The sequence below is a fragment of the Siphateles boraxobius genome, unplaced genomic scaffold (genome assembly GCF_051911475.1).
Source record: "Siphateles boraxobius isolate OS27281-9 unplaced genomic scaffold, OSU_SipBor_1 35, whole genome shotgun sequence".
Lineage (NCBI taxonomy): Eukaryota > Metazoa > Chordata > Actinopteri > Cypriniformes > Leuciscidae > Siphateles > Siphateles boraxobius.
In genome coordinates this window covers 13,347,057-13,361,728 of record NW_027508975.1, presented here as the reverse complement: position 1 = coordinate 13,361,728, position 14,672 = coordinate 13,347,057, and the positions used below count along the sequence as shown (strand labels likewise).

Genomic DNA, 14,672 nt, shown 5'->3' with positions numbered 1-14,672 from the left:
AGGTAACCTATTTCAGTGAATGTCAACTTTAAAATAATTTTATGATACTTTTAATGGTGCTTTTTGACCTTTTACAAGCTTGAAATAGCCTAGCCCCTGGTCATTATATCCTTGTGAAAAAGAATACTTATTACAGAAATATTCTGCTTTAAAAAATATACTTGAGTGTGAACTAAATGGAATTTTTTTTCAGACACGCATGCTAATTGCAATTAAATGAAAATGTTTTAGTTTAAATTAATATTAAATTCAATTAGCTGAATTTTTAGTGATATTGAGTGAGAATGTTGGTAACCAGACAGTTGATGGTCCCCATTAACTTCCATAGTATAAATAAAAATACTATGGAAGTCATTGGGGTCCATCTGGTTACTGACATTCTTCAAAATATCTTCCTTTGTGTTCAGCAGAAGAAAGAAATTCATACTGGCTTGAAACAACTTGAGGGTGAGTAAATGATGACAATTTTATTTTTAAGTGAACTATTCCTTTAAGGACATCTTTACATGGAATTTCAAAATTACTTCTAGTGTCTTTTGAGATATGATTAAAATATACTGCCAAATGAACTGACAAGCATTTATGGGTAACTAAAATATTCTTTAATGTAATTTCTATTGAAACTTGCATGTCATATAATAAAATAATCGTAAGTTTGTAATAATGTTTTTGCAATTCAGTACATTTAAAATAAATTAAGTACTTAGTGTAATTTCGGCACACTAGAGTTAAAATTATAATCAAGCACTTTACATGTATGTTTACTTTAGTATGTTAGCCAACACATCAAAATAATTGTATTAATATTATATAATCTACAGGTACAGTTTTTGTTTAAATGTACGTTTTCACAGGGGTGTGCTTTAGTTGTATGGAAAGAAAAAGATTGGAAAGTACTTCAAAGCTCGTAACCTTTTGTGTAGCACGGAAGAAAGGAAGTCATACAGGTTTGTAACGACATGAGGGTGAGTAAGTGATTACAGAATTTTCAGTTTGGGTGAACTATTCTTTAAGGAATACTTCCTCAATCCCTCTAACCATGTTTCTGATCAAAACAGTCCGCACAGCAACCAAACATCCAATCAGAGCGAGGACATATGCTCTGGCACATTTGATTGGTTCTCCTTGAGCTTCAATTTTAACCTCTTTTGCTTTATAAAATGGGACAAAAGCAGAGCATCCGAAGTAGAACACTTCACTTGTAATTATGTCTGTGCTTGAATTAAATCTGACAATTGTAATGGATGCCTTCATCTTTAATTATGATTTGTGTCAGCCTGTGAATATGAGAGCGCATATAATTGGGGATTGGGGAAGATCTGTTTTTTATTTTCTTTCTCTCTGGGAGACGACAGATTTAGATTTGGCTCCAGAGAAAGAAGCTGAGGGGAGAAGCCGTGACAGACGGCGCATGATTGCGATCAAAAATGTGGTTTCTGCACCCTTGACGCCAGTGACCGGGAGCTATAGTTGGGCTACTCCCTACTCAGCATCCCCTGGGGCACTCGCAAAACCTCATGAGCCTGAGACTGATTACATGACAATAACATCATTTTTGCAGAGCATCTAAAACTAGGAAAAAATGGCTGCCTTCCAATGCCAGCGGTTTCCCTCCCCCATACATGACCCAGGCTGACCCTCAAGTCAGTGAGCTATTGGCGTTTTGACCTTTTCCTCCCACAGCATGGGAGTGCAAGATAATGATAATGGCAGCCATTTTCTTAATTAGTTGAGCTGACATTAAGTGGCCCGATTTGTTTGTTGGCACCTTTGTTCAATCTCTGCTTGTGATTTTAGGAATTTGGCTTGTTCCATTTGGAGTAACCATCATATGTGCTTTGTTTCAAAGCAAGCTGTAGTCCTGTTTTGTATATTAATTGGTATATAGAAGTTACATTATACATGTCTTTGTGAGTAGTTTCTTTCTTTAATTCATGTCACGAATGTCATCATGCATATTATATGATTGATAATCCTTGAAGTGGACAGTGGGATTTGTATATGTGAGGTGGTTAGAGCCAATATTTCAAAGTATTATAATATCCATCCATTCTCCAAACCACTTTATCCTCTGTTGGGTCACGGGACTGCTGGAGTCTATCCCACCATCTTGGGCCACAGGTGGGGGACACCCTGAATGGATAGATATTGTAATATTTTACCTAAAAATTGTATCAATTTAGCAATATTCCACCAGTCCTAACACTGGCATTAACATGCACTGGCATTAACAGTAACCCCAAAACGCGTAAGTTCTGTAACCATGTTATATTTTAGGATTATTTTTACATTATTGTAGTATTTATTAATATTCCGAATTAGCTTTTATTATTATCAGTTTTCATTTTAATTTAAATTTATGTTTTCGTTACTTTATTTGCTAGATTTTTTGTTTAAATATTTCTATGAAGCTTTAATTTTTATTTCAGTTTATGGTTTAAGTTTAGTCATTTTAGTACTTCAGCTAAAATTTATTTAAAATAGTTACCAAAGCTAAATGTCTATTTCTATTTTCAATGTTAAGTTGAATTTTTTTTGTAATATTTGTTTTATTTTATTTCAGCTTTATTGCAATTTCTGAAAACAATTTTTACTAGTTTTATTTTTAGTTTAACAATAACAAAAACCCGTTTTACCACTTTGAAGTGAACACTAGTGACGTAGAATTCGGTCTCTCTGCCCTTTTACAGAAGTTCATTTAATAGCATCTCGTTAATATTTCTACTTCAGTCATTTTATTTGTTCCCCAAACTGTCAACATGTCAACAATTGCTATCATAAATCTTGTCACACGGACCATAACTATTAATGTGGCATGTCAAATGCTACATGTATGCAGTGACATCATCACCGCAGCCACGCCGGCTGCAGCTTCACGTTAATAGAGAGCTAATGAGAGCACATTTGCAGGGCCGTGGCTGACACACTCATGTTTCATTCATGAGGCTGGCGGAGAACAGCACTAGGTAATGATAATTGTTGCCTGGTGTAGTGCGGACGAATCGCAGATGTGCAGTAGTGCAGGTTTGTGCGCTGATAGGGCTGGAGAAGGCATATTTGGCAGCTAATGGGCAACAGGCATTTGACATGCATCACTTGACTGTTTGTAAGAGAAATATTGATGTTTCCAATGCATGTTTGGCTATTGCTGGACCATCTGTGTAATGTGGTGTGTGTCCACACTGTAAATGAAATCCTCACTATTTCGAAGCTGTAAATAAAACGAGGATTATTACAGTATTTTTTACATGAAAATATTATTTTAGTCTTTCTACTTCAAAATTCTGTTTAGTTCAGTGTTACTTACTGCTTCCGTAATTGTTTGTGAAATTTACTAGCAATTTCTGATTTAAAAAAACAACAAAAATTTATAGTGAGTTTACCATGGGTAAGATGTTAATAATAACTTTATAAAATAAAACCAAATCAATTAAATGCATTGGAATTATGACTGTCTACATCTGTTTTTGTTTTATTTTTATTTTAGTTTTTTTCCGAAGGTTTCATGTCATTGTTTTTTGTTTTGTTTTGTTTTTTGTTTTGTTTATTGTTTTTTTTATTTTGATGGTTTCATGTCATTCCTTGGTGCCTACCTTTTTCTCTTTCAAGCTTTGTCTGATGAAGGTTTCATGTCATTCCTTTTTGTTTTGTTTTTTTGTTTTGCTCCTAAGGTTTCATGTCATTCCTTGGTTTTTGCATACCGTGTGTAGTTCGTATACCGTGCCTAACTTATTTTTATCTTTCAAGCTTTGTCTGATCCAGGAGCAGTGGTGTATTATGGGGCTGCACATTTTCAGTGTGCTGCTGGTTATCAGCTGGTGTTATTTAAAGCGTAGTTTCTCTTGAAAGTAGAAACATCAGTCAGACACTGTCACTTGTGGCTTCAAATCTCCTCTCGGCACAGACAGAAACAGAGTGTAATGTACTCAGGCTTCTGAGGAGCGTTCCTACGGCTGCAACAGTCTCGACTAATCTCATCCAGAGCAGTAGCTGATTTTCAGGATTACAGCTGCAATATAAAATGAGATTACAGAGTTGTGACGGTTTATCCCATTTTCTTCGGCCACTTCTCAGTAAATGTGATGGGCCTGTAGCTTCCTTTAATGCTTTCTCTTTCCCGCCTCTCCTAGGCTCACCGGCATTACCCAGTAACGTGGCCTACTTCGGCAGCTCTCAGGATGAGGAGGAACTGGATGATGAAGATGAAATTGAGGAAGAGAAAGCACCCAGTGTGGCATCCACGTCATGCCAGTCTACACCTAAGAAGGGCAAACCCCCTGGCAAGATCAACGGATTCGGTAAGAACAGAGGATGAAAAACAATCGCAGCCAAATAGAGAGAGTTTGTCTCTAACTTACGGTGTGATTGTTTTTATGATTATAGTTTGCAATTACGTAGTATTCAATATTATCATAAATTGCATTTAATAGTATCTTCATTTAGGAGATCTCTCTGCAAATATTGATAAAAGTTCATTTTCAAAAGTTAGATTCTTTTTAAAGAAAATAATACTTTTATTCAGCAGATGCATTAATCAAACGTGATAGTAAGTACATTTATAATGTTACAAATTATTTTGATTTCAAATACATGCTGTTCTTTTGAACTTTATTCAGCAAAGAATAGTGAAATATAAAAATATTAAGCAGCTGTTTTCAACATTGATAATAATAAGAAATGTTTTTTGAGCAGCAAAGCAGCATTTTAGAATGATTTCTGAAGGATCATGTGACACCGATAAATTGAGTAATTCAGCTTTGCCAACACAGGAATAAATTAAATTTAAAATATATTAAAATAGAAAAGATTTATTACAGTTTTAAATAACTATTTCAGAAAATTGCTGTTATTACTGTATTTTTGATTAAATAGAGAGGGAGAGAGAGAGAGAGAGAGAGAGAGAGAGAGAGAGAGAGAGAATTTCTGCTGCTTGTATGGAGACGGGAATCTTATATTGGAGTGGGACATGACGCTTCCATCTTTCCACTCCAATTATCACTCTAGTAGGAAACACGGTAACAAGGTGTTTATGCATTCAGCCCACAGCTGTGCCGAGTAACGGCGGGCAACGTGTCGCTTTACGCTACACACACTCACACACTTCCAACAAATGAAGGAAAGGCAGTCCTATAAGACAGTTTGAACACTTTGAGACTCTCAATAGATGCTGTGTGAGTTTTAAGAAGGGCGGCAAAGTATTGGGGGAGCATATGTGTTAATGAAACATCATGTTAAACAAAAATAGTCTATCAGTAGATAATTGAAAGCCAAAAGGCTCGTTTAATTTAGTGTGTTGAAGTGTCTTTAACAGCAATCAGAGGATACAGCTGCCATCTATATATAAACACAAATACACACTAGTTGTGTAAGCATTTGTCTTTAAGTATTGTAGTTCTATAGCAGTGTAGCACACATCATTTGATATATTTATTTTTCATAAATGGTCTGAAAAGTCCCTCCAGGATTTCACGATCACAGAATTTTATGCAAAATCAAGCAAACTGTGTTATTTGCAGCATCTTTCATTTTTGTCTTATTTCCGCAATTTGTCCACAAAACAATGTTCTCCTGAGAGGGGAAAAAAATGAGTTCATGAAAACCCTAATTCAGAGTCCAAACAAATAAATCAATATGTGTTCAACGGCATTACGGTGAATTCCATTGTAAAGTGAACTGGGATGGACCATATGGAGCACTGGTACGCTCGGTTATATGTAAGCGTTATAAAAGAAAAGAAAATTTCTGATATGAGGCCGATTTGAGGAGCGTGATCCAAGTGATCGTTACAAATCATTCATTAACCAAACTTCACTTGTCTATTCAACGTTTTCGCATCCAAACCGAGAAAGACACGGCTTTTTCAGCGATCTAAAGATGTTTATATGTATGTGTGAAGCACAAGGGGCGAAATTGAGTCATTTTAATGATGCTATTAAACTACCACATATAGTACGTTATTTTTCATAATGCTTGATTTCACTATTAGATTTAATGCATTATTTTACTGGATATGCACTTTTAATATTTTGAGTGAATGCTAATACTATGCATTGTAATTTTAGAACAATAGACAATGATATAATTGTTCAATTGCAAAAACATGAAGTAATAATTTAAAACGTACAGTATATAAGTGTCCCTGATTACATGCTGCACAGATTCAGTGACAGTGTGCAAGCTATTGTGTCTATACTAATTTTGTCTGTTCTTGTTCATGCATAATTTAGCTCAGTTTTATTCCTCTCAAATTGATCTTGCTTGCTCCAGATTGGCCCAAATTCAGAATCAGCTATTTGCGCCTTGTTCTTTACCGTCCTAAAGTTTTGTGCATGTAGAGCACCCTGACCGCCTGAGGTGTTTTGGTGCGTGAAATGCACACTGTCCCATGTTCAGGAAAGGAATTTCCCATCTCTCTCTCTCTCTCTCTCTCTCTCTCTCTCTCTCTCTCTCTCTCTCTCTCTCTCTCTCTCTCTCTCTCTCTCTCTCTCTCTCTCTCTCTCTCTCTCTCTCTCTCTCTCTCTCTCTCTCTCTCTCTCTCTCGGTCTGTCCTCAGCTTATCCTGGAGACGTCCCGTTGTCAGAGCTGTCCCATGTCAGATGTTAATATGGAGCACAGGCAAAGCTCCAGTCTGTCTGTCTCTCTCTCTCTTTCTGTCTCTCAGAGCGAGAGAAACCACAGTGCTCGGCTTTCATTCGCTCATTCGCTGAACCTCAGTAACCCAGAGGCGTGTTTACATTTCTAAATTAAACACCTTTTATTGAGTTCAGCTGTCGGTAGCAGTTCCAAGTGCAAGCCTTACAGCGCGAAAGCCCGTCCGTTTCCCCTTCGCTGACACGCTCTGCTGCCTGTTGATATTTAAACACTGTAAAATTAAAGTGAGCAGTCATAAATACAGAGAGCAGTTTGAATGTGTGTTAATTAGAGCAGTCCAGAGGGCCTGATAACAGACAGACTACCCTGTCCAAAAATGCCGAAAGAGTTATTCACAGCCTTATCTATCGAAAACATCTACAAATGCATATATTAAAAACAAACTTACAGATGAGGAGGAGGGAGGTTTTGTGTTCCTTTTTTGTTTGGTTTTTCTTTTGGGTTTGTTTTTGCTTTACTTTTGTTTTGCTTTGTTTGTTTGTTTGTTGTTTTTTGTCCTTTTTTTTAGTTCTTTTTTTATTAGTTTACTATATGATAGATGTTTATATGTACAAAAGTGCTGACAGTTGTTTTTCGCCTGTGCATGTTTAGTTTTTTTCCTGCGGTGGCATTTATTTCTCCTTGTAGTTTTTACGCTTGACAATTTCTGTCACTCACATGTCTGTAAGGGCTCTTTCTCTGTAGTGGTTTTGTTTCTGTCACAGCTATAGACTGCCTGTACATCTTTTGTGTTTTATAAAGTAGTACTTTATAAAGTAAATGTTCAGAATAGAATACTAGTCTATAGTGTGTGTATGTATAGGTGTGTATATATATATTTATTTATTTATATTTAGCAACTTTACCTAAAGGCTATGCCAGTTCACATACTTCTAAGTATGAAAATATAAAGTACACAAATAAGTATGAAGTATGGCAAAACTGCAGTTTTCAAAATTGTTCTGGCACGGCATTCGATAAAATTCATAAACCAACCCTCTTGCATAGCTTAATGAGTTGTGCACAAGATTATACTAAAACACACTGCTTTCGCACACAAAAAAAGACTGCAAATAGTATACATAATATTTTTAGTGTGCGATTTGAAACAGTCACTGCATGCTAACAAGATGCATGAATTGAATGTAAAATGCGACTGAGAAGGCAATGAAATACAATATTTTAATGTATTATCTTTGCAATTAATAAAGAATAGTTGGTGTCCTTGTTACAGTGTAATTATACACTGTAAAATAATGTTACAGAATATTTTTGTGTATTTTAATAACCCTTTTATTTCTGTTCTGTTCCCTAGTGCTAAATGGCCATAAGGTAAACAAGGACAAAGAGCTCACTCCCAGAACAAGAAGCAGAGATTTGGCTGTGGGAAGAGATTGCAGCGAGAGGTGTGATGCGTCTGGTGACATCTCACACAAGCACACGGCGGCCACCGCCAAGAGCCACAACACCAACGGCCACAACTACAGAAGAGCCTCAGAGGAACTCCGCAAGCAGGTACAGCCTTCTGTCCATCCCAGTGTCAGTAAGAGCAAAGGATTGTACAATGATTGGCCATGTAAGTGGCTTTGCACGCTGACAATCTGCTAGTCAGTTGGGAACATCGATCCTATGTGGCCCTCAGACAATCAGACCACCACCATCTCTGGCATTAACAAGCCTGACGGGTTTGAGGGCCACAAAACTGATTAAGAGAACAATGAACCTCAGAGAGCAGGGAAAGACAGATCACCTCATCAGCCTCTCAGTTTCTTTCTTTCTTTCTTTCTTTCTTTCTTTCTTTTTGGCAAAATGACTTGTACTAACTGAGAAGTGTAGGGCTAGCTTTGGAACTGTTTTAGGCATTTTCCACATGGAGACATGTTTAGCTGTATACATAAAAATTATGAATCGTATCGGCATTTTGTCCTAAAACCGCTTTTTTTTTTTTTAAACCGGGTGTTTGAGTGGATAAACCTGAAAATGACACCCTTGCGTATTCGTGTGTACAGCCAATCCGCATATTTTGTGAAACGATGATGTCATCACCCCACGTGTCGAAAATTTTATTTTTATTTTATTTCTTTATTTTACTTTATTTATTTACATTTACTTTATTATGCTGTGATGCCTGCCTGTTGTCTGGTTAAAACATTTAATATTTTGTACCAGGCCATTTATGATTGTTTATATTGTTCAATAAAGTTCTTGGTAAATAAAAAAATAAAAAGAAGCTACTGAGCCTATTATTATTGTATACAGAAAACCAGGTTTATGCGCATGCTCCAAGATTTTTAGTGTATCTCTGTGGCAGAATTACAGCGCCACATACTGGTCTGGCATGTAGACTACATCGTTTTGAGTCGGTTTCAGTGGTTTCGTGTGTACGCAGATATTTCTTGAGACAACGCCATTTTACGTCTTTTATTCTTTTAAACTTTTAAATCTATGGCTTATTGTGGATGTGGCCTAAATCATTATGAATCCGCATTTAGCAGTGGCACCTGTACGTGGCGGATTAACAGTTTAACCGCAATGACTGACCCAATGTTAAACCCTTTAGTCAGATAAATCTTGTTATTAAAGTGACATGAACAGAAACATACTACCACTCATCTGCTGTAACAAAAAACAACTCTGATAGATGTGGCATAATCCACAATACTTTGAGAATCTATTAGACAGCTGTTGACCTGTCTCTCTTTAAAAGCCAATTTTCTGAAGGGTGTTCAGGTCAACACCCTTCAAGAGCTATAGCCTGTGCATGACCCTTTGCACATGAGCTGAATGTTTATCATTCTGGTTTCTATGTTTTTGCTGAGCTACTGTCCATTTTAGCAATTAGCAAACACTTTTTTTGTGTTTGCTAAAAGACAGTCTCACATGATACACTATTTTAAAGTAAGTATTTACTTTAGTAGTAAAATAAGTAGTGGAATATGGGTTTTTTTATCATTATAAATTTGTATTCATGTTATTTATTTATTTTGAGTGTTTGCCATTGCATAGACTTGCTGGATCAGGGAATAAGAGAGTTGTCATGCTGTGCACAGCAGGTGCAGGATCAGGTTCGCAGTGTCATTATTGAACCGATTTGCCTTTGTATGCGTGTTAATTGTTATCCCAGAGTTACGGCTATAATCATTTGTTTCGTTGTGTCCATGGCATCTATTAATGAGTCTTTTGATATTTTGGCTTTGTCTTTGAAGTTTTCATGTACTTTGTGGTACTTGGTTGTGGGTACTTTGTCTCCAAAGATAAAGTGTGTTGAAATGTAATGTTTTCGAAAGCATATAAATATACATTTACAATACTTTTTTTTTTAAATAATAAAAAAAAAATACAAGTAAATAAACATATAGACCAAATAAAACAAATGAATAAATTGATAAAACAAAAGTGACTTATTTATAGTAGGCCTATATTTTTGTTGATAGATAAAAAAACGTTTTCTCAATTGATGTTTGTGCCAAATTTATATTATAGACATTAATCACTACTAAAAGTTGTCTTAATTTTTCTGAATGCAAATAACTGATATACAACTTGATTCTATTTTATTATGCGTTTACTCCATGTCTGTTATTTTAATTTATTTGATCTAATTTGCACTAAATTCAAAATGGAATTGAGAGAGAGAGAGCCTTCCTTATCTTAACAGATAGATAGACATGTACTCTGTTTGTGTGTGTGTGTGGAGGGGTGTTGCGCGCTGCAGATGTTCTCAGTTAATTATTTTGCTTTGCTGCAGCTGGCCTATAGCAACACATGATGTCATCTGTCCTCCCTCACGCTCACATGCAAAACACAGCTCCACTTCAGAGAGCTGGCCTGGCCTCTGTCTGTGTGTGTTCTCTTGTTTTCATTTCTGGCTGTTAAGCAGGTTTAATCGCACGTCTCTGGCCAGCCGGCCTTTAACTATTCCATCCTTCCTTCCATTCTCTTTCCTTGCTTTCTTCCCTGTTTCCTCCAGCCTGCTCTCCGTTTCCAACTGGTTTCAAGGGGTTGCCCACTGGGGACAGTCCAGTGAGCTGTGTTCTCTCGCCTACGCGGTTTCTCTCTCATTTCCACCTTTTCAGGCAGTCTAAATAATAGCTGGCAGGGGCTCGTTTGCGCACTCCTGCTGTGTTCTGGGATCAGTGAGCTCTCTAGTGGTCATGGCGTTCATTACACCGAACCAGGCGTGGGATTTCTGCTGCACACAAGCTCTACTCAGCATCCAGCACACTCGGACATTATGCTGAGTGGGATTATCATCACAATCACATTCTGCACTCTCAGAGCCCTGAAGACGGGATGGGGCGTGCCGTAGACCACTGACGTGTTATTTCGAGAGGGGGCGGGTGTGATGACGGGGGCTACATAGACATGGCCGCAGCTGACATCATGCTACATTTGCTTACTCTACCTGCAGAGAGCATCCATCATGCCTGCCTCTGGGGCTGGAGTCTGTCGCTTTCTTTTATATTCTCCCCCTCCCCTCCTGCTGCTTTTTTATTTATTTTTTTATTTTTTTACCGTCGACAAGGGGAAGCGATTGATGAAGGAGGTCACATTTCAGTCCCCCTTATCTTTTAATAGCCTCTCTTTGTTGTTCGGCTGCACCTGATAGGAATACAATACAACCGATGTCTTATTTCAAAGACACTCAGCAATCTCCTCATCTGTCCGACAGCGAACCTCTGGCCCAGAATCACCGCAGTCTGGACACTGTTCCCAAAACACTGCCTCTCATTAAGAGCGTTCAGAGATTTTAAAGAGAAAAATAAAGTGAGAGGGATGGGGAGGGTTGTAAGAGGGTGTGGCACTACATCTAAAGACCTTTTCACAGAGCGTGAATTTATCACAACAGGCCTCAGACAAAAATCTAAACCCTGCAATTAAATGAACCCCTTCAGACCAGGTGGGAAAATTCATATTGTGACAAAAGCAACTTTTGGCAACTTTAGTCATCTCTGTGTAGGTTTTTGTTTTCTTTTGTTTGGTAAATGACTGACCAGTTAGGCATTACCTACATTCCAGATAAACGCAAGTACAAAATTAGTCCTTGCCAAATGGCATATAAATGCATATGAAAATGTTATTATATTTCAGTAAACATCTGCAGTACATTCCTTGAATTTAATTAAAAGAAGAGATAACAAAATTTATTACAAGCCATCTAACAAAGATAACTTTTATCATCACATTTTCTTAGCTTTTAACTTTTTCTTCAGTCGATAGGTTGGATTTCTATGGAAGCTTGTTTCCACCACAGAATTTAAAATAGTTAATAAATTACTTTTTATCTCAGAATTGCATGTTATAAAGTCCCATTTGCATGTTATAAAGTTAGAATTATAAGATATAAACTCGCAATTGCGTCTTTATAACACGCAATTCTTACTTTTTTTCTCAGAATTGCATGTTTATATCTCGCTAATCCGATTTTATAACACGCATTTGCTACTTTATATCACACAATTCTGAGAAATAAAGTCAGTGGCGGAAACAAGCTTCCATAGCTTTGAGCCCTGCTTGGGGCTATTGCCATTTTTTTGCCATGTATAAAATATGCATCACAAACATTATGCAAAGAAAACTTTGGATACCTGACTGCACCATTCATGTGCTATGCTATTGCACTGTTTTGATTAAAGGCTTGTCGAGAACTTTAAGCCAAATGTCAAGACTCATCCTCCTTGTCCAATGAGATTCTTCTAATGTCAGGAAGCACATTGGTTTATTTTACCTGGAGTTTTTAGCCTACTAAAACCCTCCGGGCGTGCATCTTCTTTTCTTGCTTTTGTGAGAACACACACATAGGAAATCAAACCCATTTCTGCCTTGCCAGAAAAAATAGAGCCAAAGAAAACAATGTGAAGAGAGAAGTCGAGGCTGACTATGTTTGTAGCCTGGCATAGTCTAATTCCCATGGTGGCTGTTAAACAATGAGAGGCCGGGCGTAGCCCAAGCTGCATCTGCTCTGCTGTTAAGTTTATTGGGGGGCTCAGATCAGCTGAAAGCACAGATCCTTTTATTTGGGTATTAAAGCCAAATGTGAAGAACTTTTGTGTACTGTGCTGTATAAAGCCAACTATGAATTGGTGTTTGAATGAGATTTTATGATTAAACTTTACTTCTAAGGTTTCTTTTTTGCAGCTGTTGGCACTGAAATAAAACATTCCTCTCTTTTTTCTCCCTCCATCTAGTACATTTCCCCTCCCTCCCCCCCCCCCCCCCCCCTGCTGTTTTCTCTGTTTTGGGGTTTTTAGAGCTCTGTTGTGGTCTGTATTATTGTGTATGCAGAGACATGCACTGTGACTGTCTTAGTATGCAAATAGACGTTAGGAGCTTATTCTTTGCAGTCAGGTTTGAGAATCTCAGTTCCTTAAAGTTGCATTGATCCACTTTATATAACATGATGATAAAAATGTTGTTCTTCTGTTCACTTAAGGTCTCAAAAGTAAATGGAGTCACACGGGCATCATCAGCTGGCACGCACACAGCCGGTGCCAAAAAGCAGAAAGACTTCCGTCTGCCGTCCAAAACTGTGAAGTACACAGCCACCGTGACCAAGGGCCACGTCACCTACACCAAAGCAAAACGAGAACTGGTAAAGAAAGCCAAACTCAACCACAGCAAACACGCTGTTTCTGCTGGCCTCCGTGCTTACAGCAACAACCACCAACATCATTCTCATCATCCAACCAGCAACGGCCATGGCCGGCCTCAGCTCTCTCACTCAGGAAAAGCCAAAAGTATCAATGCAAAAACCCGCAAACAGGTGCTATTATCGAATGGGGTGCATAAGATGACTAACGGTGGCCGGCTTAACGGCAGGCTTAATGGACGCCACAGTGCCATGGAAGAGGAGCAAGATGGCCGACAACTGCGGCAGGGACTGCGGAACTCTAAACGCAGAAGTGAAGTCATTACGATCCTTAAAGCTGGAACTGAGAGTGATGAAGCTAAAACTAAGCTGCCTGTAAATGAGGTTAAGAAAGCTAAACTGCTGACTAGCCCACTGGAAACTCGCAGCAAGAAGGCCCTGAATCAGTTCAAGCTCCCCAACACTGTCACTATTGCACATATTATCACTGAAATGGCTGCCTCCCCTACTCAGAAAACGGGTCCTGCCCCTCCTCAATCTCCCCCTGCTGCTCCTGCCTCCCCAGGCATGCCCCAGAACCCCGCAACCCCTGAGCCAGCACGTCAGCGGCCCAAGCGTGCCTCTGCTGGCAAACTGATGTTCATCAGACAAGCACAGCAGAGGGCCCAAACTAACCCCGCCCTCAATCGGACCACATCCACTACCTCAGCCAGCAAGTCCTTCAAACCAGCAGAGCCCACACACACACCTCCAACACGGTCGGACAGGGAGCGTGAAAGGAGCAAGGCAGGGTGGGCGACCCTGGGGGAGGAGGTGCCCATTTTCAAGCCCAGCTCCAGGGAGTTCCAGGACCCTTTGATTTATCTTGACTCCGTACGGGAACGGGCCGAGTCATGTGGACTGTGCAGAGTGCTACCACCTCCTGACTGGAGGCCAGAGTGCAAACTCAACGACGAGATGCGTTTTGTGACACAGGTTCAGCGCATCCACAAGCTGGGTCGACGCTGGGGCCCCAATGTTCAGAAACTGGCCTGCATTAAGAAGCACCTCAAATCTCAGGGCATCTCAATGGACGAGCCACCTCTTATAGGTGAGTCCCTTTAAAATCTTTTGAATACAGCTACTTTGTTGGTATAAGCCAGAGTTCCACAAATCCGGCCCTAGATGGCCGCAGATTTTAGTTCCATACCTAATCAAACATACCTGAACAATTTAATCAGGGTAACTTGAAAATTGGCCATTTCTCCAGAACTTGTCCAGCACCATGACAAGGTTTTAAAACTACTTTGAGCCATTGCTTTGCTTCAGAATTCTGTTTGAGGATCCAGTCAGAATATACGGATGAAATAAATGTCTAGTGAGCTTGCTAGAATGCCACCGGTATGCTGCAATAATTCCTATGAGAGTTTTAAACGTGGTCATTGACCTTTTTTGGTGCTCACTCTGTCGGTTT

The 14,672-nt window shown here is 38.7% G+C and overlaps 1 protein-coding gene across 1 annotated transcript in view; it reads left to right on the top strand.

The window, feature by feature from the left end:
- Positions 1-14,672, top strand: part of jarid2b (jumonji and AT-rich interaction domain containing 2b) — a 123,326-nt gene that overhangs the window by 95,638 nt on the left and 13,016 nt on the right. Inside the window, exons 5-7 of the mRNA XM_077196465.1 lie at positions 4,131-4,298; positions 7,946-8,145; positions 13,064-14,309. Coding sequence (XP_077052580.1) covers positions 4,131-4,298; positions 7,946-8,145; positions 13,064-14,309 — 1,614 coding nt within the window. The remainder of the gene's footprint in view (positions 1-4,130; positions 4,299-7,945; positions 8,146-13,063; positions 14,310-14,672) is intronic.